This window comes from Schistocerca americana, chromosome 1 (assembly GCF_021461395.2).
Source record: "Schistocerca americana isolate TAMUIC-IGC-003095 chromosome 1, iqSchAmer2.1, whole genome shotgun sequence".
Taxonomy (NCBI): domain Eukaryota; kingdom Metazoa; phylum Arthropoda; class Insecta; order Orthoptera; family Acrididae; genus Schistocerca; species Schistocerca americana.
Genome location: NC_060119.1, coordinates 257,948,327 through 257,973,959, shown reverse-complemented (window position 1 = coordinate 257,973,959; position 25,633 = coordinate 257,948,327). Strand labels below are relative to the sequence as shown.

The following is a 25,633-nucleotide window of genomic DNA, read 5'->3' as shown; positions in this document are numbered from 1 at the left end:
CTGTCTAGAAACCACGCAAACCGCATATTGGCCCGAGCTCGTAAATGCCATCGGTGGCATGATAGTTTGCGAGAAGTAGTTATTTTGTCTTACTCCCACTTAAAATGACATAAAGTGGTAGGAACTTAAGTTATAGACTCTATCTTGTAGCTTATATTGTTGAGTGGCATGGAGGACGAACGCTAGATGTGCTTATTTGAGGCTCCACTGGATAAACTCCTATGTACTGAAGAAAACTTGGGCAGTAGGAAGGTTATAAAGTCGAAGGTACTGCATATCCTTAAAGTAGGTCACATTTCAGTAAGGCAATGCACAGCTATATACGTCAAGAAAAAGTGGAAGGCCGCTTACACCTGTTTTCTTGGTCTGCACGTTCGGCTGACTTACACCTCACCAAATATATTTGAAATGTGTTTTGTTGCCTCTGGGTCCCCAGCCAATATATGGTTTCCAAAGGACAACATTATTCTACAGACTGACTGATTTTGTAATTATATTTTATTTGTTCCTACATGAAAGACTTCAGTTATACGAATCAGTGCTATTTCTTGTTGCCATGATTGTTTGCTGTACCATTTAATCTGCTATGTTTTACACATAGTAGTTGTACAATTGATTATTACTCATGCATCTTAACAATACAATCAGACGGGCTTTACATAAGGCACTGAGTATTTTTCACAAAGTTTTGTCATGATGATACCTGTTTACTCGTAGGTCGTACGTTAAATATCAACTTAAAGGCCGAAACTGCCAGTAACAACAAATAAAATGTTGTGAAATCAGCCAGGTGTGGAACAACGTATGTTGTGAAACGAGGCAGCTGTGGAATAATGTTATGTTTCGGGTATCTTGAATTCTTGTTCGTCATGGACTGCCAATGATTATTGCTGACTCTAGGCAGGAAAAGGAGCGATTTTGAGGGAGATTTTAGGGAAAATACCACTGTCCAGGTCCTCTCTGATTCCGTGCCGCGACGTTCATGGAATCTGATGGGAGCGTATGGTGTCTTTGTACTTCACTGAATTCCAAAAGTAGATATAAAGTACAGTTCCGCAGTCCTAATCACTTCAGCCACATGCACCCCATGTATGCCATTTGGAGGTGCAGTTTTCGGAGACGTTTGCGTATTTCGTGAAAAGGGTGTGCACATAATACGAGGATGTTTTACCGACATTTGAATATTGCGCTCAGGTGCGTCACTATAAATCCTTCTTGGGTCAGTGTGGCAAGTGCCTGCGAGCTGCGAGGTTTGGTTTGTTGTTGATGGGCATGGTTCCATTATCGTGTATCTGTCAGTTTGCTGTTTGCGACGGCTGAACTGAAAGAGCAGCGTGTTGGGTTGAGTTTTTTTATACTTGTTCTGCTTGACCGAAAAAAGTGAAGCATCGAGAAGGGGACGAGGAAACGAAATGAAGCTTCGCACGTTGAGATGTTCTATGCTGTTATTTCATTGATTATAAAATAGAATCAAATTTACAAAGAACTTGAGAGAATGAGCCGTTATCTGTATGACGTTGCACTCTCTCTGACCTGGATGCATGGTAAAAGCGGTGTCATAAATCCGTTTGTCATCTCCAGAAGCAACCTGGCCCACAACTGTTGAAACTGGTACTTGATTTCCTGGAAGTGGGACTGGGACAGAGAAGACTCCCAAACTTGTCCCGCACATGTTCTATCGGGGGCAAATCTGTGCATCTTGATGGCCATGACAGTACCTGAACATCATGCCGACAGTTCATAGAGACACGTGTCATGTGTGGAGAAGCATTGTCATGTTGAAAAGTACTACCACGATGCTTCGCACGATGAGTAACACATGAGGATGTAGGTGTCCTTTACGTACCATTATCCCATTAGAGTTGCTTCAGTCACTACCAGCTATGACCTGAAGTCATACCCGATAGCTCCCCATACATTGAGGCCAGGAGTAGCATCGCTATCCCTCTCCAAACCACCGGGAAGATGGGATCTCTTCCTAGGTTGACGCCAGATCATTCGCCGATGATAAAATTTACTTCTGAAATTCAGCTGAACTCTAATAGGTATAGATGTACTACTTAGAGTGACATATGAAAATCTGTGCCGCACCAGTATCTGAACCCGGATGTCTCAATTATCGCGAGCGGTCGCCTTACCACCAACGCTGTCCGAGTGCGCTCTCTGGACCGATCCAACCTTTCATATGTCACACACATATCTATTTCTTCTCATTCACCCACACTCGAACATCTCGTGATTTCCGATTTAAAACTGTAGTTCGTCGTGTGTCGCTTTAGGTAGTACGTCCAATATGAGGTGACAAACGTCATGAGATACAACCTAATACCGTCTCGGGTCTGCTTTTGCCCCACGTGGTGCAGCATCTCGACATTGTACGGACACGCCAAGTCGTTGAAGTCATGCTTCCTCTATAGCCGTCCATAATTGCAAAAGTGTTGCAATTATGTTGTGCACTATGTTGTGCGCGAACTAACTTCTCAATTAAGTTCCGTAAATGTACGATGGCATTCAAGTCGGGACAACTGGGTGGCCAAATCATTCGCTAGAGTGTTCCAGAATGTTCTTCAAACCAACTGCGAACACTTGTGGCCCGGTGACATGACGCATTGACATCCATCAAAAGCCCATCGTTGTCTGGGTACATGGAGTCCGTGAATGGCTGTAAAGGGTCGCCAAGTAGCTGAACATAACCATTTCCAGTCAATGATCGGCTCAGTTGGACCAGAGGACCCAGTCCGTTCCATGTAAACATAGCCCACACCATAACGGAGCAATTACCACAATGCGTGGTTGACAACTTGGGTACATGGTTTCGTTGAGTCTGCGCCACAGTCGAACCCCATTACCAGTTCTTACCATTTGAAATCGGTTCTCATCTGACGAGGTCACGATTTTCCAGTTGTCTAGGACCCAACCGATATGGTCACGAGCTGAGGAGAGGCGCTGCAGGAGGTGTCGTGCTGTTAGCAAAGACACTCGCGTCGGTCGTCTGCTGCCACAGCCCATGAATCCTAAATTTCGCCGCTATGTCTTAACGGATACGTTCGTCGTACGTCCCACGTTGATTTGTAATAATACAATACCAATCGCCGTTTTTTAGGGTTTAATTTTTAGGCTACCAGTTTCGACGATACATTACGTCATCTTCAGGCCTGCTTAAATCGAGATGACATAATCTATCGTCGAAACTGGTAGCCTAAAAATAAAAACTAAATAATGGCGATTGGTATTGTATTATTGGATATAGTCCCACACTCCAGACAGAGGAGGGAGTTACATTCACGTTGATTTATACGGTTACTTCAAGCAGTGTTGCTTGTCTGTTAGCACTGACTACTCTCCGAAAACGCCATTGCTCCTGGTTGTTAAGTGAAGGTTGTCGGCCACTGCTTTGCTCGTGGTGAGAGGGAACGCTTGAAATTTGGTGTTGTTGGCACAACCTTACCAACTGGATTTCTGAATACTGAATCCTCTAACGATTTCCGAAATGGAATGACCCATCTGTCTACCTCCATCTACCATTCCGCGTCAGTGCCTGTCAGTCCCCATCGTGCAGCCATAATTACTTCGGAAACTTTTTCAGATGAATCACCTGAGTGCAAATAACAGCTCCGTCAATGCACTGCCCTTTTATACCTTGTGTACATCCTACCCCAATCTGTATACGTGTATATCTCATGGCTTTTGTCACCTCCTCAGTGTACACTTATTACAGTTAAGCTGAATATCTGGAATAAATTTCAGTATTTTGATGCAGCCTGCCAAGATGTGATTTTTTCCCCTCTGGACAAGATAAGAGAAGTTTTGAAGCTTTTTGTTCAAAGTCTTTAGCTGACTATAAAACTGGCCATCGCAGTGTTGCACTAGCAGATTGCATTTGGAGGTGAGGAGGGGGAGAGGGGCGAAGTTTTATACTGCACGATGGCAGACCTTCTTCACCTTGAAAAAACTCGTCGTACAATTGTGGATATGATTCGCCTCCCCAAGACTGAATTAACAGAAGAAATTTTTTCTTCTGCACATAGAGTTTCAGCACATCAAATACAATATATTTACATTATCTACGTTTTCCGTGCAGAGTGGTTAATATAAAAATTGAAAAAAAATTCGGTACAGTCTCGATCCTCGGATTACCGTTCTGTACTTTTTCCGCTGCTCTGCCTTGAAGCTATGCAGACATAAATGGCTCACTCCTCACCCGACCTGCACCAAAAATGCTATTTTCTTTCAGATTCTTTGCCAACTGGAACTCTCACTTCTGTCACTTTCAATTCTCTCCAAGCCTTTGATATACCATAAATTTGGACGAAAACAATGATAATGGGCAGGCACAGTCTCCTTGTGAGTGGTCAGCGCTGCTTACTGCCATGCGTCCCCGTATCGCATCCAGATGATACCATCGGTTGAGGACGACACGGCAGTCGGTCGATGACGATTGGCTGTTTGCCACAAAGGTGGAGCTTATGTTATTATCCGCCATCCACATTTAGACGCCGATGATGAAATCGAAATCAGTATGGGTGATTCGCCAGCGTCACATACCAATACTCCTTCCTCAAGATAAAAATGAAATTGAGTGAGGGTTTCGATGTACTGACGGACAATCAAGCGTAATCGCAGAGGATACCGAACACGTAACGAAGAAAGACTTCCAGGACGCATTTCAGATAAGACAGAAACGTTAACATCCGCGTTCTCCCTCTCCAGGAGAATAGTTTGGAAGTCATGAAGCGGCATATGATCTAAGCAACACGTAATAATTTTAATACACTACTGGCCATTAAAACTGCTACACCACGAAGATGACGTGCTACAGAGGCGACACTTAACAGACAGGAAGAAGACGCTGTGATATGCAAATGATTAGCTTTTCACAGCATTCACACTAGGTTGGCGCCGGTGGCGACACCTACAACGTGCTGACATAGGAAAGTTTCCAACTGATTTCTCATACACAAACAGCAGTTGACCGGCGTAGCCTGGTGAGACGTTGTTGTGATGCATCGTGTAAGGAGGAGAAATGCGTACCATGACGTTTACGACTTTGATAAAGGTCGGATTGTAGCCTGTCGCGATTGCGGTTTACAGTACCGCGACATTGCTGCTCGCGTTGGTCGAGATCCCCTAACTGTTATCAGAATATGGAATCGGTGGGTTCTGGAGGGTAATACGGAACGCCGTGCTGGATCCCAATGGCCTCGTATCACTAGCAGTCGAGATGACAGGCATCTTATCCACATGGCTGTAACGGATCGTGCACCCCGTCTCGATTCCTGAGTCAACAGATGGGGACGTTTGGAAAACAACAACCGTCTGCACGAACAGTTCGACAACGTTTGCAGCAGCATGGACTATCAGCTCGGAGACCATGACTACGGTTACCCTTGATGCTGCATCACAGGCAGGAGCGCCTGCGATGGTGTACTCAACGACGAACCTGGGTACAGGAATGGCAAAACTTATTTTTTTCGGACGAATCCAGGTTCTGTTTACAGCATCATGATGGTCGCATCTGTGTTTCGCGACATCGCGGTGAACGCACATTGGAAGCGTGTATTCGTCATCGCCATACTGGCGTATCACCCAGCGTTATGATATGGGGTGCCATTGGTTACACGTCTCGGTCACCTCTTGTTCGCATTGACGGCACTTTGAACAGTGGACGTTACATTTCAGAAGTGTTACGACCCGTGGCTCTACCCTTCATTCGATCCCTGTGAAACCCTATATTTCAGCAGGATAATTCACGACCACATGTTGCAGGTCCTGTACTGGCCTTTCTGGATGCAGAAAATGTTCGACTGCTGCCGTGGCCAGCACATTCTCCAGATCTCTCACCATTTGAAAACGTCTGGTCAATGGTGGCCGAGCAACTGGCTCGTCACAATACGCCAGTCACTACTCTTGATGAACTGTGGTATCGTGTTGAAGCTGCATGGGCAGCTGTACCTGTACACGCCATCCAAGCTCTGTTCGACTCAATGCCCAGGCGTATCAAGGCCGTTATTACGGCCAGAGGTGGTTGTTCTGGGTACTGATTTCTCAGGATTTATGCACCTAAATTGCGTGAAAACGTCATCACATGTCAGTTCTAGTATAATATATTTGTCCCATGAATACCCGTGTATCCTCTGCATTTCCTCTTGTTGTAGCAATTTTAATGGCCAGTAGTGTAATATTGCTTTGGAGAGTTTTTGCGAGTGCGTGTGCGGTCTGTGGCAGGGGTGGTGTCAGACGAGGGCCACCTGCCGGTGGCGACGGACCCGCGCTGGCCGGACTTCTTCAGCGTGTCGCCCATGTGCCGCTACGCCGTCGATCTTCCGGCCGTGCTGCACGCCATGGCCGGCAAACACGCCCCCAGGCTGCGTCTACTGCAACCGGTGAGCCTCTCATTGCATAACTTGTTGTTGTCCGCGCTCTGTCCCCTATTGGTCGCCTAGTACCTACGCCGCACCGACATGTTTTGCTTTCTCGCATCCCCGCATCCTCGCATCCCCAGTTGTAGCTGATTTATTCATTTCATATTTTTGCTCCGTTATCTCCTTTCCAGCCAGCTGTCGAATTCGAATAGACATTTCCAATTTTACACAGACTGGGCATACAGCCTTAAGGGCACATAGTGATAGCAGTACAAATCTTACAAGAACACCACATAGCTGTCGATTTTTTTGTATTTTTTAAATTTGGTACATGAAGGTCAGAACTCAAATATAAATTAGCCAAAGCAGTTCCATGTAACCATCAAAAAGTCTCAAGGAAATCGACTTTGCCGTTTTTCGAGATTCCTTATTGTTCTACACCGCAGTCGTCTTTCCAAAGGACAGTGTGGCTGTTTACTAGGTGAGTGGTCCTGATTCGATTCCCATCCATGGCAAAATTTTAAACGGAGGTGCATGATCCATGAGCATTCCTTGAAGTATAAAAACCTCACGTTAAAAAATTTTTAATTTTTTAAACTTTAAAGCAACTTTTATAAATAATTGGCAATTAAAAATTTTTATTTGCAATGAAAACATGATTTTTGTACAGTATATGTAATTTGAAACAAGAATATGTGCATTTTTCATAAAAATGACAATTTGATATCTTAAATAGCATATATTTGATGAATTTTATATTTAAATGACGTAGGTATTCGAACAGAATGGAAAAAACGAAAAAAATAGTGACCAGAACAAGAGATTACTTGTCCAGTGCTACTGACAGAAGAAACACCTGATGGCAGAAACAATCATAATCTAGCCAGAAATATAGCAAACTGAGAGTCATACGCAACTAGTCAGGTCGTGGAACAAATGTACCGCAAAATGCCCATTCACATGCGAATACGACTGATGATGTCTGACGAAAGGCGTTCTTAAATCTCGAAACAATACGGCTGAAACGTCCCCTTAGAACAATTATGCATGACTGTCCTTAACCTGACACACAATATTTTTAGCGCAACGCAATCTGACTTTCAAAAAATCCCTACGAAAGAATGGCCCTGACTAACATTAACCTATACCTTTCACAAATCACTTACCTCACAAAAATCTTCGTTACAGGAACTACTGCAATACAGCGAGCGCCACTACTGCCAGCTAAATAAAAGATTCAAACTACGGAAGACACTAACTACTGATAGGGATAGTTAGCAAATGAAAGATATTAATAGAGAACAAACAATGTATTTACCTTGATAGTCATAATATATATAGCGGTTCATGACAAATTACAAAACTCCGCCATCTCCTTCCCCACATCCACCACTGCTGGCGGCTCACCTCCAACTGCGCAACGCTACGCGCTGTTCACTTCCAGCTGCCGCTGCCCAACACTACAATGGCAGACAACAATGCAAACTAGCCACAGACTGCACACAGCACAGCCAGTGATTTTCATACAGAGGTGGCGTTACCATAAAAAAACCTAAAAAGCCTACTTACATAGCCCCCATGCTCCCCACAAAAAATTTTACAAATTGTTTTGGGCAGTGGCCAATAATGATTTGATAAAATTTTTCATAATTACAATAAAAAAGATATCACATGCACACACTTATTGATACAATGTTGGTCAAAAGCTAAACTTTCTCACAGTCCATAAAGACAGTCCTGATCATTGATCACAGTATTAGTTTCAATTTTATGCACAAAGTTTGAGCAGTAAAAGAAAATGCACACGGAAGTAGTGGATTTCCATGCAGTCTTGAAGAAGTAGTGTCCTTCCATCGGAAAGACAGTGCTGACTCTTGACATGCAGACAAGTAATGGGCCACAACAGAGGAAACCCACAGCAGTGTCAGTCGAAATTTTGAAGAGTATTGGTAGGTAGGTCATCACAGAGCAGACCCACTGTAGTCCTGGTAGAGATTACGGTATTGGTGGGCCACCAGAGGTGCAGACCCACTGCAGTCCTTCTGGAAATAATGATATTGATGGATCATCAAAGATGTAGACCCACTGTAGTCCTTGTAGAGATAATGGTACTGGAGGGTCATCAAAGATGCAGACCCACTGTAGTCCTTGTAGAGATGGGCCAGCAGCCATCTGTTGCGACTGTACAGGTGCACAATCACCATTGAAGAGTCTTGTGGACAATATAGCAAGTTCATAACCACCACTTGTGCACTCACAGAAAATTTTTTTTGAAATGTCCTTAGAACCAGCAATGCTGTTATCCAGTCCCTTGCTGAACTATTAACACACGTTCAAACACTATCAGTCCCTACTTCTCACATATTGTCCATATACTATGACCAACAGAAACGTGTGCAGTGAAATGTAACTTAATTTGAAGAACTGGTGTCTATACAATTATAAATTTACAACATGAAAATACAATTACAAAGGTACAAAATACATCATTAAAGAACATAATAGTACAGATAACATTTGTAGTAATATGGGTTTTACAAAAGAATCGAAATAACATATACATCAGTGTTACAGGAATTATGACATAAGTAAATATATAAAAGATCAGAATAACTTTTGAAACATCAACTTCACACATGAGCATTAAAACAAAACAGAATAAATAGTGTCTAAACATCTTTACAAAGAAAATAACATGTTATAAATGCAAATTATATTTGAGGATAACAGTATTCCTCATCATAGTGAATGTAGCTTAGTACTAGAACAGAAAAAAATTTCTATGAAACAGTACACAGAGACAGGAAGAAAAGAAATACACAAGGGTACACAAACACATAGCATAATAATACAAAAGGAAAGGACAGGGTTAGTTTTACTGCAGTATTTTGCAAACAAAACTTTCTTTACTTCTTGGAGATCTCCCTTCATTCATCATTATTCCCAAAAGTCCTATCTATACCTGCTTTCTGTACTTTTTTCGTATGACTTCTCAATGCATTTCATCGCAACTCATTCTCTTATATAGTCTACCCCTGTTAAGCTAACTTAAATCTACTGAGCTCAGATACTAAACTAAGGAACAAGGCAATGCAGCAGCACAAAACAAGTAACACAAACATCAATGACAAAAAATTCAAACTGGCAAAGCAATTGCAATATTACAACTAATATAAGGCAACGTGCAGCAAACAAGAAAAATAAATCAGTAGTAAACTGGCTTAACAGAGTAATGCAAAGTGAAATTTAGTAGCTCTATGCCTGGCAAACAATAGCAGAAAATGAAATAACTTGTACCTAAACATGACATAGCTCAAGCAGAAAAAATAGTACACTAAAGACAACAATGCAGATAAAGGAAGTGTATAATCACATCTTAATGTCTAACTAATTAAAGTGGTGCACCACAATTATTTCTACAAAAGAAATTACCAAGTATTTGAAAAGAAAATTATGAATGCAGTTCCTGCGAAGGTAAATGTCTTTTTTTGTGCTCCCTCATTTTTTTTTTGAAAAAAATTATTATTTACTCGATCTGTAGACAGAAAATATTTATATTAGTACATCTATAAAATTTTATTTTAACCAATGCTGCAGTGCCGCTAGAAACTAGATATTAAACAAAATGAGCAATCTCTCAACTAGAAAGACAATGGATGTAAAATGTTTCTCATCATTTCATTAGGCATTTTAGTAAATATCATAAATTAAGAGCTCCACAGTGTAATCATATGTTTTCAAGTTCGAGCGTGTCGTATTTGTGATGCTTTCTACAAAGGAATGTCAATAGCGAGGATAATGGCCTCCCTTTCTTTTTTTTTTTTTTGCACCTAATAGCTTTCTTTTGTCAGACGTCTACCTCTCAGCTGGGCGCCCAAAATGCATTATGCCATGGTCACTTACCTTTCTTGCTGAAATATTTACGATGGCAGTTTCCGCTACAGTGACAGTCTCATATAAAAATATTTCACAGGTCAAGAATTTGGGTTACAAATCTGTAGAAACAAAATCCTATAAATATAACAGCGTCCAAAAAATTTTCGCCAGCATTGTGATACATTCACGCATATACACACATTTCATAACTCTTAAAGTACGATTCTAGGTTTCCAACAACCTTTTTCACAAATCAGCGTCCCTAACCACTACTCATGATTTCTTACCTTATTCGTCGACACTTCTTCAGTATTTCATCATAAGAAATATGTAGCATAATCAAACTCCTCATATACGGTATCATCATCTTATTGATCATAAACATACCTCAACAGCATAATACACATCGTCGTCGTAATAATATCATAACATCTCAGTCAACTCTCAAAATCGTTGTAGCTTCCTCCAATAATTTCAAAACTTAAAAAAATTCTCTGCTCATGTCAAAAGTGACGTCTGCCTCAAACGCACTTTAAAAATCATGATCCCATACCAAATATCTCAAAGCTCTCATAGTATCACAATGGTTCCGAAAAAATATGAACAGTTCACGAAGTACAAACAACATACAATTTGGTAAGTGTGAAGTTATCCAACGGTGTAATTACGTAAACGTCTGTCACTGATGTAGTAAAATAAATGTTTGTCTCTCTCAGGTAAATGATCAGATAGCTGTGTAATTGTGAGTTAGAGAAATATGGTACCGATGTGTAAAGTTGTATAAGCAAATACCATATTAGCTAGGGCTCCTTGTGCTTGCCAAACACATGGTACACAAAGCAGGCATGTACCCCCCTGAGGATTAATGAATAATACCCTCAGGTGTTACAGATTACAGCAATGGAATGAAATGTGTCACGGAAAACCTTTGTATCATTGTACTTCAAATATTTTTAAAAATAAATGATTTAAGTGCAAGATTAATTACTCAAATACGTGTCCTGTAGCACTAAATGTGTGTCTTGCTGTAAGATAATCTCTGTGGAAGTGTCGTAGTTATTGTCCTCCGAAAGCTAAGTTCTGCAAAAGTCAATGTACTTACCTCATGATAAACAAAAGTGAAATGCTTTGCGTATAGATATCTTAGTTATTACGCTTATTGCCATGATGAAGAAAGTACTGTGCTGTAACGTATTGTGCTACGGAAAAGGCAGTCTCATTGTAGCTATACCACAAAAGTTACTACTAAAACATGTTTTACTTTGCAGAAGAATTCAAAAAAACTGTGCAGATATAAAGCAGATACAGCACAAAAGCAACAATGTAAATTGTGTGACACATTAGTAGCGTCATGATATAATTGTGTAGCTGTCAAAGAAACCAAGTGCTAAGTCATCTTTAATCCCACAGAAAGTACTTCAAATAAAGAATGTCTTTTCAAGTAAACCAAAATGTTACACGAAAATCTCATTAGCAGTGCTGGTATATGTTCTAAGTATGTGAGCCTGATAGTTGTTACGTAATCGTGCAACTAACAAACAAGAATGTAGAAATACAACACTGTGTCGTCTGTTCACGATAACAATGCAATCGTAATTTCTGTTTAAATAAGTTCTCTTGGTTCTTGACTGGATATTTAACTTCAAACATTGTTGCATATTAACAGATTCTAAGCATACTAGTAATGTAAAGTGAAAAGTTATATGGCAAAGACAAAGTTAAAAAGCAGATTATCTCTCAATAAATGGTTTTACATGTGAAATGTGGTGTAAACCTTTACTCTTCCTAGTACGCAGAGTTTCAACCTGAACGCAATTATTATGCGGTACACGTCGATAAAGAATACTGGAATTTTTCTCAAGGTTAGCGTCTATGTTATTTTTCTCTGAGCCAGCCGGCGCACGCGGCTGCCTGCTGTGTGAGTCATTGTCTGTTCCTTTGTTGGCGCACGTCGTTATTGGGATTAGGAGACCTAACTTCTACGAATTCGCCTTGCTGAGAGGGCCCTGCTCTGTTTGAATCCCGCCAGTTCTGATGAAATTCACGTTTGTCGTTATGATTATATCGTCCGTCGTCATGTCGGTAGATTCCACAGTTTCTTTCTTGTCGGTCACGTGGTGAAGAATTTCTCCCTGAATCGTAACTGCACGCTGAACTGTTGCTTCTGAAGTTATTCTGTCTCCCATGATAATTATTATTTTGGTTCCCAAATTGCCTGTTTCTCTGATTGTCTCTGTGATAGTCACTACCGCGGAGAGGTGAACTTTCCCTGTAATTATTACTACTCTGCCAACAGTTGTCATACGGGTGGTGTCTGTTTTGGTCACGATATGTGTTGTGAGAATAGCCTTGTCGTGTCCAGTTATTATTTATTTCATCGCGGAATTGTGACAGATGTGACCTGTAATTGTTGTGCTCCTGTTTTCGCGTTCCACAAATGTCAGTGTCAGTTTCCAGTTCTTGTAAGAGCCCCTGAAAAGCTTCAATGTCGTCTTTGCAACGTCCTGCCAAAATAATATGCCGTAAATGTTCAGGTAATTTGATTAAGCAAATGCGGATGAGTTCTGAGGGGCTGTATGGGTTTGAAAGATACTGATTCTTATGCAACATGTCTTCAAAATATTTCACAAGACTGGAAAATTCAGATTGTTCGAAATGTTTCATCATTATGATGCCATGTTTTACTCGGTCTTGTGTGGCTTGAGACCAGTATGCTGAGAGGAAGGCATGGTAAAATTCTCCTTCACTGTGGCAATCGTGAATGACCGTTCGCATTCTTACAGCTGGTTCATTCCCTAAGTAGCCACACATAAATTCTAATCTGTGTTCTAATGACCAGTTGGGAGGAAAACAATGAGAGATGAATGTCGTTGCCAGAATTCTTAAATGTTTTAAATTTACGTGTAGTAATGAACAGCTTATAGTCAAAATCATCATGTTGGCGAGTCGCATATCGGTCATTGTTACGTCGTTTCCATTTCAAAATTCGGTGCACCTTGCCAATTTCTGTCATAATTTCCGAAATGCGCTGTGTTATTATTTTGTGGCTGTCCCGTATTTCTATGTCCCTCTTCCCATATTGGGGCGCGAGTGTCCTCTGAAATACGTAATTCTTGTACTACCTGTGTCAGCTGATCTTGTACTTCGTGGATTTCTCTTTGGTGTTGCGTATTAATTTGATTCTGATTTTGCTTGAATTTCCTAATTTGATCGCACTCTTCTGCGTCATTAAAGACTACCAGTTTTGTGCCATTCAGATTATCATCTACCTTCGTAGATAAATTATTTAGCTGATCCGAAAGTTCAACTACTTTCTCTGATAAAGTACTAATTTCCTCCATGTGTCTTTCTACTGTGTCCTTTAAGTTTTCCTGAGTTTTTGCAAGTTGCGTAACCGAATCGGTAGACGCAACTGAGTCAATTTTAGCTTGCAAGGTCTCATGATTTTCATGAACAATAATTTGCAGTTCTTTTATGGCTGCTTCGTGATTCTGTAATGCATTTTCATGCCGCGAAAAAATAGGTTGAAAATGCTCACAAATTTGAGTTTTTACGTCATTACAGACTTTTTGACATTTCGATTCAATGTTATGTAACTCAGTAGTTAAATCTTCACTCGTTTGTTCAAGAGTTTATTCCAATGAGTCTAACTTTTGAAGCTGTTGCTGTGTTTGTCTCTGATTTTGTTCCAGTGTGTCTAACTTCTGAAGATTTTGTTCCATTGTGTCTAACTTTTGCAGATTTTGTTCCATTGTGTCTAACTTTTGAAACTTTTGTCCCATTTGTTGCATTAATTGTAATAACAATGCACTGGTGTCTGAAACATGTTCCTCAGTGCTTTTCGGCAGTGAATTTGCACCGGCAACATTCACATTTTGACAAGCGGAAAATGTGTCTTGACTCATTTGAGAAAACGGTGAGAACCCAAAACCTGAGTCTGCAGTATTTGCAATATTGTGTTCTGTCATTCCCGATTCCTGTGACGAGCTGTTGCCGACCGATCGATCGATAACGCTTCCCTGTTCACTACCTGTTTCACTGTCTACACCATTATTTGACGCCCGCTCCATTTCCCTATGCACAATTACCAAATTACTACTTTGAACATTAGTTAATTCATTACTCGGTGACGCTAACACACTGCTTTCGTCTTCACTGTCATTTCTCAGTTTACTTTGGAGCCTAGTATTACGTTTTTCACACGCCATTATTGTCACAATATTTCACATGATAACACAGAAAAACACAATTTGAAGAGCAACAATAAGAGAACACATTAACATAGCACTGAAAATAATATCTCGTTAATTGCAGCTGCGAAATACTTGGTGCAAATCTACATGCATGCCACAACTGTTTTACTGTACAACAATGAAAGACTGCAACTACAAAGGAGATTTTCTCTACAATTACGCGCTAGCAATAAACAAAATCTACGCTAATTACACAAACTACAAGGAAAAAATCAGAAGATTCCAGTGAGGTATCCTGGCAGGGTCAACATATGAAACGTCCCCTTAGAGAAATTATACAAGACTGTGCTTAAAGTGACACAGAATATTTTTTAGCGCAACGCAATGTGACTTTCAAAAAATCCCTACGAAAGAATGGCCCTGACTAACATTAACCTATACCTTTCACAAAGCACTTACCTCACAAAAATCTTCGTTACAGGAACTACTGCAATACAGCGAGCGTCACTACTGCCAGCTAAATAAAAGATTCAAACTACAGAAGGCACTAACTACTGATAGGGATAGTTAGCAAATGAAAGATATTAATAGAGAACAAACAATGTATTTACCTTGATAGTCATAATATATATAGCGGTTCATGACAAATTACAAAACTCCGCCATCTCTTTCCCCACATCCACCACTGCTGGCGGCACACCTCCAACTGCGCAACGCTACGCGCTGTTCACTTCCAGCTGCCGCTGCCCAACACTACAATGGCAGACAACAATGCAAACTAGCCACAGACTGCACACAGCACAGCCAGTGATTTTCATACAGAGGTGGCGTTACCATAAAAAAACCTAAAAAGCCTACTTACACGTATTTTAGGACCGCACCAGGAGAGGGACACATCCATTGTTCAGTCGTTAGAGGGACAACTCCCAAGAAAAAAGACACAAAGTAAGTCACTGCTAAACTGAACATACGTACAATATAAAACGAAAGAAAAAAAGACATTACAAAGAGGCCCAAGATACAGAATCCGCAATACGTGTTCTCTGCACAGATATACACTCCTGGAAATTGAAATAAGAACACCGTGAATTCATTGTCCCAGGAAGGGGAAACTTTATTGACACATTCCTGGGGTCAGATACATCACATGATCACACTGACAGAACCACAGGCACGTAGACACAGGCAACAGAGCATGCACAATGTCGGCACTAGTACAGTGTATATCCACCTTTCGCAGCAATACAGGCTGCTATTCTCCCATGGAGACGATCGTAGAGATGCTGGATGTAGTCCTGTGGAACGGCTTGCCATGCCATTTCCACCTGGCGCCTCAGTTGGACCAGCGTTCGTGCTGGACGTGCAGACCGCGTGAGACGACGCTTCATCCAGTCCCAAACATGCTCAATGGGGGACAGATCCGGAGATCTTGCTGGCCAGGGTAGTTGACTTACACCTTCTAGAGCACGTTGGGTGGCACGGGATACATGCGGACGTGCATTGTCCTGTTGGAACAGCAAGTTCCCTTGCCGGTCTAGGAATGGTAGAACGATGGGTTCGATGACGGTTTGGATGTACCGTGCACTATTCAGTGTCCCCTCGACGATCACCAGTGGTGTACGGCCAGTGTAGGAGATCGCTCCCCACACCATGATGCCGGGTGTTGGCCCTGTGTGTCTCGGTCGTACGCAGTTCTGATTGTGGCGCTCACCTGCACGGCGCCAAACACGCATACGACCATCATTGGCACCAAGGCAGAAGCGACTCTCATCGCTGAAGACGACACGTCTCCATTCGTCCCTCCATTCACGCCTGTCGCGACACCACTGGAGGCGGGCTGCACGATGTTGGGGCGTGAGCGGAAGACGGCCTAACGGTGTGCGGGACCGTAGCCCAGCTTCATGGAGACGATTGCGAATGGTCCTCGCCGATACCCCAGGAGCAACAGTGTCCCTAATTTGCTGGGAAGTGGCGGTGCGGTCCCCTACGGCACTGCGTAGGATCCTACGGTCTTGGCGTGCATCCGTGCGTCGCTGCGGTCCGGTCCCAGGTCGACGGGCACGTGCACCTTCCGCCGACCACTGGCGACAACATCGATGTACTGTGGAGACCTCACGCCCCACGTGTTGAGCAATTCGGCGGTACGTCCACCCGGCCTCCCGCATGCCCACTATACGCCCTCGCTCAAAGTCCGTCAACTGCACATACGGTTCACGTCCACGCTGTCGAGGCATGCTACCAGTGTTAAAGACTGCGATGGAGCTCCGTATGCCACGGCAAACTGGCTGACACTGACGGCGGCGGTGCACAAATGCTGCGCAGCTAGCGCCATTCGACGACCAACACCGCGGTTCCTGGTGTGTCCGCTGTGCCGTGCGTGTGATCATTGCTTGTACAGCCCTCTCGCAGTGTCCGGAGCAAGTATGGTGGGTCTGACACACCGGTGTCAATGTGTTCTTTTTTCCATTTCCAGGAGTGTATTAATACCGTGCAAAAAGCGTAAAATTCATGAAACCATGGCTGTCAACATACGTTTGTCGCAAATATATATCGTGTCTAAATACTGTAAAGTTGTTGTTGTGGTATTCAGTCCTGAGACTGGTTTGATGCAGCTCTCCAAAAAAATATGTTCAAATGTGTGTGAAATCTTATGGGACTTAACTGCTAAGGTCATCAGTCCCTAAGCTTACACACTACTTAAACTAAAATATCCTAAGGACAAATACACACACACCCATGCCCGAGGGAGGACTCGAACCTCCGCCGGTACCAGCCGCACCGTCCAAGACTGCAGCGCCTAAGACCGCTCGGCTATCCCACGCGGCTGCAGCTCCCCATGCTACTCTATCCTGCGCAAGCTTCTTCATCTCCCAGTACCTACTGCAACCTACATCCTTCTGAATCTGCTTGGTGTATTCATCTCTTGGTCTCCCTCTACGATTTTTACCCTCCACGCTGCCCTCAAATACTAAATTTGGTGATCCCTGGTATCGTACCAAATATTTATAGCTAAGGCAAAAGTATATTTTATAGGGTATATAAACGTGGACTGTTTAGTTTAAATAATAGGTAGGCTTATAGTTTATGTTTCATCGCTAATAATTAATAGGAGAACTATAATATAAATGAATACATTGTTGGCGCAAAAGGTCAACAAATAAGAAGTATTAATTATTCATAATGATGTAAACAGAGTAGTAAACGACTAACTATTGGTTATTACTTCAGTATTATTCATTCACAATTTATCCGCATAGAAACAGCATTAAGTCATGTACAAAATTCTCACGTGAAGTTATCATCGTCCTCATCACATCCAGCGCACGGTTCATCAGCCTAGTTTACAGCTCTGACATCTTGTCCATCCTTCATTCTTTTTATATCCAGAAAACGCTTCCTTGCAGTAAAATCAATCTGTGTCACTGTCATTATGAGTGGATTTTTCGTCTTCCATTTCTTCTTGAAAAAGTTTCTTTTTAGCAAAGACTCTCTTAGCGTTTAGTCCCACTTTTGGGCTCTAACCTTTATTTTGTGTTGCCTTGAATTGTAGAATAATGGCTTTACTTGCCTGTTTTTCTTCGAACTTCCTTTTTTCGTTAAATTCTCTTTATCTTTCTTAATTTAAACTCAGCCAAAACATTTTTATAAGAGCCTGAAGTGATTATTGCAGTCCTTCCTTTCTTACTCATTTCTTACCAAGTTTGTCTTTGGTTCACACTTCGTTTCTTACGCAAAAGATTTTACATCGTTTGGGCTTATGTGGAAGCCACCTGTTGAGTACTCAGAGGGACGTTCTTCAGTGCTCGGACGCTGAGGGAAATCTTGTTCTATAGAGGAGGACAGCTCGTAAACTGGTTCCGAAAATGAACCAGTAGGCCTGCTTGAAGGAGTACAGCAGTTTGGCGTCCAGAGGAACCAGCACTCGCAGAAGATTTAGCAGTTTCACAATGAACAAGAACCAATACTTGACCAAGGCATAATAGTAGTGTCCCTGTCCAAAGGAAGTAACCTCAACCGCAGTATAGTCGTCATCGGTAAACACGTTAGGGACTAGAAAAAAAATTCCACGCTTTCTAAAGCAATTCATTGCTGTCATTGGAACGGCTGCACGAAGAAGCTCTTCACCCAAGAGTGCTCTTATTTGAAACTGTGTAATAATTCTTTCTGGATTATTGCGAAGAAATTTTCCTCAAGGTTATGTGTAGAAGGTTTTAAAGGGAGACATAAATACCACATGCAAAGGTTGCAGCTTGTGGTTACATTGTGGGGGCAAGTACACAACAATTGTAAGATTTTGTCTGGCCTTATCAATGAAACCTTTGTTCTTAATATGAGTAGAGTCACCATCTAAGATTAGTAGAACTGGATACTAAGTAGTTGGTTCTGCGTATTTTAAAAATGTGCAAACCGATCTAAAAATCTTCCACTCTGCATTCACACGCAAGGGTGGCACGCAAATTCAATTCCTGGCGGAACCCCGTTTTTAAGTTTAACCTTGATTCTTCACCTGGGGAAGATCACAAAAGGGGGAATGAAATTTCCTCCTGCAAGCATGTACACTACAAAAGTCGTCAGAAAACCTCTGTCAGCTGAAATAGGGGGTCCGACTTGTCATTTTCCTTTGTGTGGAAACACAGTGCTGTTCTTGGACTGAACTGTCAGAAGATCGGTTTCATCTGCATTATAAATACGACTAAATACGACGAGCAGGATGCATTCGTTTATCTTGCAGGTTTTAAGGATATAATAAACATGTCTATTTCACCTCGTTAAATGCTTGTGCTCCAGCCACAGAGGTACATTCTTGCTTCCTAATGGTGTTCTCAAAAGCACGCCTCCCAGACTTTTCCTGCCATTTCAGACTCTTTACTAAAACGATGTGGTATTTTGTTACGCTCTGCCAACAGGAATGGTAATCGCCAAGGTCGTTCACTGTAATTCCATGAAATCACTTTTCCAATTGTAAAATGCAATTAAGTATTTCTTTCTCTTGTTCTCCACTGAACACTGCCCTTAAGTTGCCCATAGCCTTTTTACTGCCAGCTGCGTCTCTATCTTTCTTAAAACTCTTCGTTTTAGCTTGTTACGTGGAATACTGATTTGTTTTGCTGCTACTGAAAAAGGCAGGTTATCATTGTTTACTGCTTCAATTCCCTTTTGCATCGCAACAAGGTTTCATGTTTGTTACTCTGCTTTCCAGATGTATTTTCTTGCCATCTTGAAGCTCTTTTCAAACCCTTGAAGAAGAGCAGAAAAACGGTTATTAGTTTTGTGTATAAAACCGTTTGTAATGCATTATCGTCAGTTTTTATACAATGCATAAAATGTGAAATTAGCTAAATCTCTTTGGGATAAACAAACTGAAAATGAACTGTTGGTAATAATGGCCATCTGTCACGAAAAGTGGTCACCTTGGCCACCATAGCCTCTTTTCCCGACGTGTAGAGTGGGCAATATTCCCGATCGGACGCCATGTCTATATCAATGGTTCACACGTGGTACAATACAACTGAACGAAAAGAAAGTGACTTATATTTGTAAGTCAAAAGACATTGCGTGAATCATGATATCACAAAAATCTATTGCTCTACTTAAAAGTGGAAGCAACTAAGGTAATATAAATCGATCGCGAAACCTAAACACTTTCACAGAAAGATTCGTGCCCTCGGTGGCTCAGATAGATAGAGCGTCTGCCATGTGAGCAGGAGATTCCGGGTTCGGGTCCCGGTCGGGCCACACGTTTTCACCTGTCCCCGTTGATATATATCAAAGCCCGTTAGCAGATGAAGGTATTAATATAATTCTAATTTCGTTCTAGACGGCTGCAGGTCATCGATGGTGTCTGTTCTTTCGGACATATCCATATCCATATAAGTATATAGCAGTCCTACAAGTTGAGCAGCGATTACACTCTTCAACTGTACTGTTATTCAGTTCCTATTACTGACAAGCGGCTCGTAGTGAAATTCCGTGCTTATGGAATATCGTCTCAGTTATGTGACTGGATTTGTGATTTCCTGTCAGAGAGGTCACAGTTCGTAATAACTGACGGAAAGTCATCGAGAAAAACAGAAGTGATTTATGGCGTTCCCCAAAGTAGTGTTATAGGCCCTTTGCTGTTCCTTATCTACATTAACGATTTTGCAGACAAACTGAGCAGCCGTCTTCGGTTGTTTGCAGATGACGCTGTCGTTTATCGACTAATAAAGTCATCAGAAGATAAAAAAAACTGCAAAACGATTTAGAAAAAATGTCTGAATGGTGCGAAAAGTGGCAGTTGACCGTAAATAACGAAAGTGTGAGGTCATCCACATGAGTGCTAAAAGGAACTCGTTAAACTTCGGTTACACGATAAATCAGTCTAATCTAAAAGCCGTAAATGCAACTAAATAGCTAGGTATTACAACTACGAACAACTTAAATTGGAAGGAACACATAGAAAATGTTGTGGGGAAGGCTAACCAAAGACTGCGTTTTATTGGCAGGAAACTTATAAAATGTAACAGATCTACTAAGGTGGCTGCCTACACTAGGCTTGTCCGTCCTCTTTTAGAATACTGCTGCGCGGTGTGGGATCCGTACCAGATAGGACTGACGGAGCACATCGACAAAGTTCAAAGAAGGGCAGCACGTTTTGTATTATCGCGAAATGTGGGAGAGAGTGTCATAGAAATGATACAGGATTTGGGCTGGATATCATTAAAAGAAAGGCGTTTTTCGTTGCGACGGAATCTTCTCACGAAATTCCAATCACCAACTTTCTCCTCCGAATGCGAAAATATTTTGTTGACACTGACCTACATAGGGAGGAACGATCACCACGATAAAATAAGGGAAATCAAAGCTCGTAGGGAAAGTTATAGGTGTTCATTCTTTCCGCGCGCTGTACAAGATTGGAATAATAGAGAATTGTGAAGTTGGTTCGATGAACCCTCTTCCAGGCACTTAAATGTGATTTGCAGAGTATCCATGTAGATGTAGATGAAACATAGCAAGCTTCCTTTGTCAAAGTCACTGATAACACTAAAAGTCTCGATTACACTTAGTCTGGCCACTTCTAGGTAGGAAGCAGCATTGCTGAAGGCATCGAATAAGCAGTGGCCACAATTTCCAGCCTGGCCACTTTGCCGTTCTTTCCCCTGTCAGTCACGAATTGCAGAGAGGGGAAATAATAGAAATACCGTAAAAATCCTCCGTCATACACCTTAAAGAGATTTGGGGAAAACGTATGTAGATGCAGAGTTAGCTGATCTTGCTGGTTCCATATACCTCTTCTGTGTCAACTGATGTGATCTTCAGTCTAGGGACTGGTTTGATACAGCTCTCCAAGCTTCTCTATCCTGTGCAAGCTTCTTCATCTCACAGTACCTACTGCAACCTACATCCTTCTGAATCTGCTTAGTGTATTCACCTCTTGGTCTCCCTCTACGATTTTTACCCTCCACGCTGTCCTCCAATACTAAATTGGTGAACCCTTGATACCTCAGAACATCTCCTACCGACCGATCCCTTCTTCTAGTCAAGTTGTGCCCCAAATTTCTCTTCTCCCCAATTCTACTCAATACCTCCTCATTAGTTATGTTACCTACCCATCTAATCTTCAGCATTCTTCTGTAACACCACTTTTCAAAAGTTTCTATTCTCTTCTTGTCTAAACTATTTATCGTCCACGTTTTACTTACATACGTGACTAAACTCCATACAAATACTTTCAGAAACGACTTCCTGTCAATTGATAACCCAAATAATATTTTGGTCTATTCCGATTTTCTTGTGTCACCTGATAACACAGTAAACTCGGAATAGGTCCAAATTTTATGGCCAACTTATTTATACGAGGGCTGTTCATTTATTAAGGTCCCATCTGTCGCGAAACGGAAACCACAGCGAAAATCAAAAATGTTCTATTTGCAATAGTTAATTACACTTTCCAGCTGCTTCTCTATGCAGCCGCCATTCAGATTTAGACATTAATCATAACGTTGTATTAAGTTTCCAATACATTCGTTATAGATGGCTGCCGCCTGTGCTTGGTCTGCAGCTCGTTGTCTGTGCCAAAATGCTGTCTTCATAGCTAGCGGTTCATGTGAGCAGAAATGAAAATCAGAGGGAGCCAAGTCCGAGCTGTATGGTGGGTGATCAAACACTTCCCGTCGAAAATGCTGCAGGAGCGTCTTTATTGCTCTTGCAATGTACGGCCGAGAATTGTCATGAAGAAGGAAGTGCGTGACAGTTACGTTACGTGGCCTACATGAAATTTGGCGAAATCTCTCAGCAGCCGCTCATGCTTGGCGGACACTATTATTCTAAGCATCTTCGTTGTTCACTGTGCGCTCAGAACTGATACGAGCGGGGTGACGCGATCGTAGGACATACTAAAGAGACCTCCAAGACATCTGTGCAAAGCTTCATCGGGTTTTCGCTGCTATTTCCATTTCGTGACCAATCGGACCTTAATAAACAAACAGCCGTCGTAGCGTACCAAGGAAAAAGTTCCCTTAGGCAACGAGCTTTGAGGTAACAGCAAAGAATGGAACACTGAAAGTCTGTATCTGTGTGCAGGGCGGGAGCAAGACGTAGGAAGCTTCCGTTGGAACGGCTGTCTGACATCTTTGTGAAATTAGGATCTCATACTTCAGAAACGATATTGCGAAAAAAAATACGTGGCGTTTCGCCACGACGTAAGGAATAACATGCTATCTCTTTGGCTCTCTATTGACACGAAAATACACGTAAATTCCCTATTACTATCTAATTTTATAGATAACATTACAAATTTCCTTAATTACAATTAATTTGGATATGAGAACTATGTATGTAATTAGCTGGCGAATATTTGGTGGAGAAAGCCAACTACATGATCTAGAAACTAGAAATTTCATTGATAAATCAGTATTAATACACTCTGCAAATCGTTGTAAGCTATGTGCAACTAGGCTTTTTTATTAAGCAAAACTTAAAGAAGCTCTCCTCTTCCTGCTTACAGATCGGTCATAGGAAAGTTATATATCTGCGTGCAAGCAGTAACTATCCTAAACTTATGTAGGGATCTTAAGGAAATGCAGCTTAAAGACCATTCTCTCAACTGAGTCAAACAAAACATAAAATGATACGCAGTGCTCAGTGTTGATACTCCATATCCATATCATTAACAGTGGCGCTGAAGTCTCCAGTAATACCGTCATTGTGAGGAGCTCACCTGTTGCGACTATCACAAAAAAGGCAAAAACTTTGAGTAGATGGTCTGAAATGATGCTTGTAATTACGCCCAGGCGTTGTATCACAGGAGGGCAATTATTAGGTATCCAAAGACAGCAAATTCAGTCGGAAAGCGGAAGAAATGTCACATAACTTTAACTTAAAATTGCATTGAATAGAATAAAAAGAATGTAGCCAAACTTGTTCCGTTACAATTATTTTTATACACGAACATGTAAATCAACTGGCGCTGCTCTTGTTCCTGAAGGACGCGTGAAAAATTCTTGTCCAGACGACCTTGTTGCTGAAAGTCTCCAAGGTTTTGCACAAATAACGGACTGCGAATCGAAACCAACTCATTCAATTTGTCATGTTGGACTTACTGCACTCCTTAAAACCAAATTATGTTTGATAGTGGTACCATCATAACTATGCATTAGATATGTTGTAACGACACAACACTCGCATACAATCCTGGCTAAGAAATCAGAAATCTGCAAAGCTTCTGGCGTTGCTTGTGTGAGGTAGACCTCAGTGCATGTGTCTCAACAAAGGACAGCACTAGAATAAAGGAAACGTTCTTTCCGGTGATCAACACTCACACGTCGTTGACGCAACCTCAAAGCCCAATTTCCTCAAATCGTTTCTGCCCCTTACGTGCATGTTGTGGTAAAACGATTGACGGAAGTCATGTAGCGAAATTTGAACTCAGAACCTTGCACAGAATCCAGAATGCAAGAACAAAAAACAATATATCATAAAATACGTAACGTATTGTTGGCGACGAGCAAAACTTCCTCGAACGATAGTGTGAACTGTTCTTTTTTTTTTTTTTTTTTTTTTTTTTTTTTGTGGCTGCTTGCGTAAATATTATGTGTTGCATAAATCTTATGTGTCTCTTTGCATAATCTGATTAACTATTATCTAGGTGGACGTTAAAACACTGCGCGTGCTCTACATGGAAGAAAATGGTAGCATGACAAGCTCGAGGGTCCAACCTGAACTGAAGGAGGCTATGCATAAGGTTATCCAGACCCTGAATGAGAGGCAGAATATCCAAGCCGAGAAGGTAATTGTTGCTTATTCTTTACGGAAAGCCCTTAAAATTCAGCAGTATTATAGTTCCATCTACATTTTATAATGTAATGTAATGTATTAGGTGTAGCAAGATGAGAGTGTATGGTATTGCATTAAACTTCAGAACATTAAACGAACTGGTTATCCGTTTTGGATTACTCGTATTTAAATATTTCAATTCCTTTATCCACAGCAAAAGATAGTTTACAGTACTGCAGTTTCCAAACTTTCTTTACCAGTATTGATATGTTACCGTGACAACAATATATTGGATCTTTATCTCGAGTAATTATACTTAAAGAGTGGAGCGCTAAAAATTTGTTTTCTGTAGATGTTGCCATCAGATTTTCTTCCAGGCTTATTAGCAACGTACGTGATACTTATTTGCCCGGTATCATTTTATATTGCCCTCCCGCCGGAGGTTCGAGTCCTCCCTCGGGCATGTGTGTGTGTGTGTGTGTGTGTGTGTGTGTGTGTGTGCGTGTGTTGATCTTAGCAAAAGTTAGTTTAACTAATATTAAGTCTAGGAACCGATGACCTAAGCAGTTTGGTCCCTTAGAAATTCACACACATTTGAACATTTTTTATTTTATATTGCCTGTACCGTGAATTTCGTAGGTTTGAACGGGTCTGACATTGAATTCACCTCATTATACTTCAAGACTTTGTTTTCATTAATAGAGCGACTGAGTAGAGATCCAAAGGAGAAATTTACTTTAATATCCCTCTTGAGTACTGCAAAGTGTACAAGAATTACCTGCTGACATTACATTTTTATTTCTGACGTTCTATCTCACTAGAGCGTATTGTGTTGCACTATTTGTAGAATACATCGGTAGGGATCTGAAAAATCGATGACTTTAATTCACCTAAGTCAGTTCTAAAATAATTCAATTTTATTAGAATTTAGCTGCAACATTCTGTCTT

At 41.4% G+C, this 25,633-nt stretch overlaps 1 protein-coding gene across 2 annotated transcripts in view; it reads left to right on the top strand.

Moving 5' to 3' along the window:
- LOC124621854 (fatty-acid amide hydrolase 2-A-like) overlaps positions 1-25,633 on the top strand; it is a 170,292-nt gene that overhangs the window by 110,443 nt on the left and 34,216 nt on the right. For both annotated transcript variants that reach the window (XM_047147316.1, XM_047147308.1), the window contains exons 6-7: positions 6,226-6,383; positions 24,558-24,698. In XM_047147316.1, coding sequence (XP_047003272.1) covers positions 6,226-6,383; positions 24,558-24,698 — 299 coding nt within the window. The remainder of the gene's footprint in view (positions 1-6,225; positions 6,384-24,557; positions 24,699-25,633) is intronic.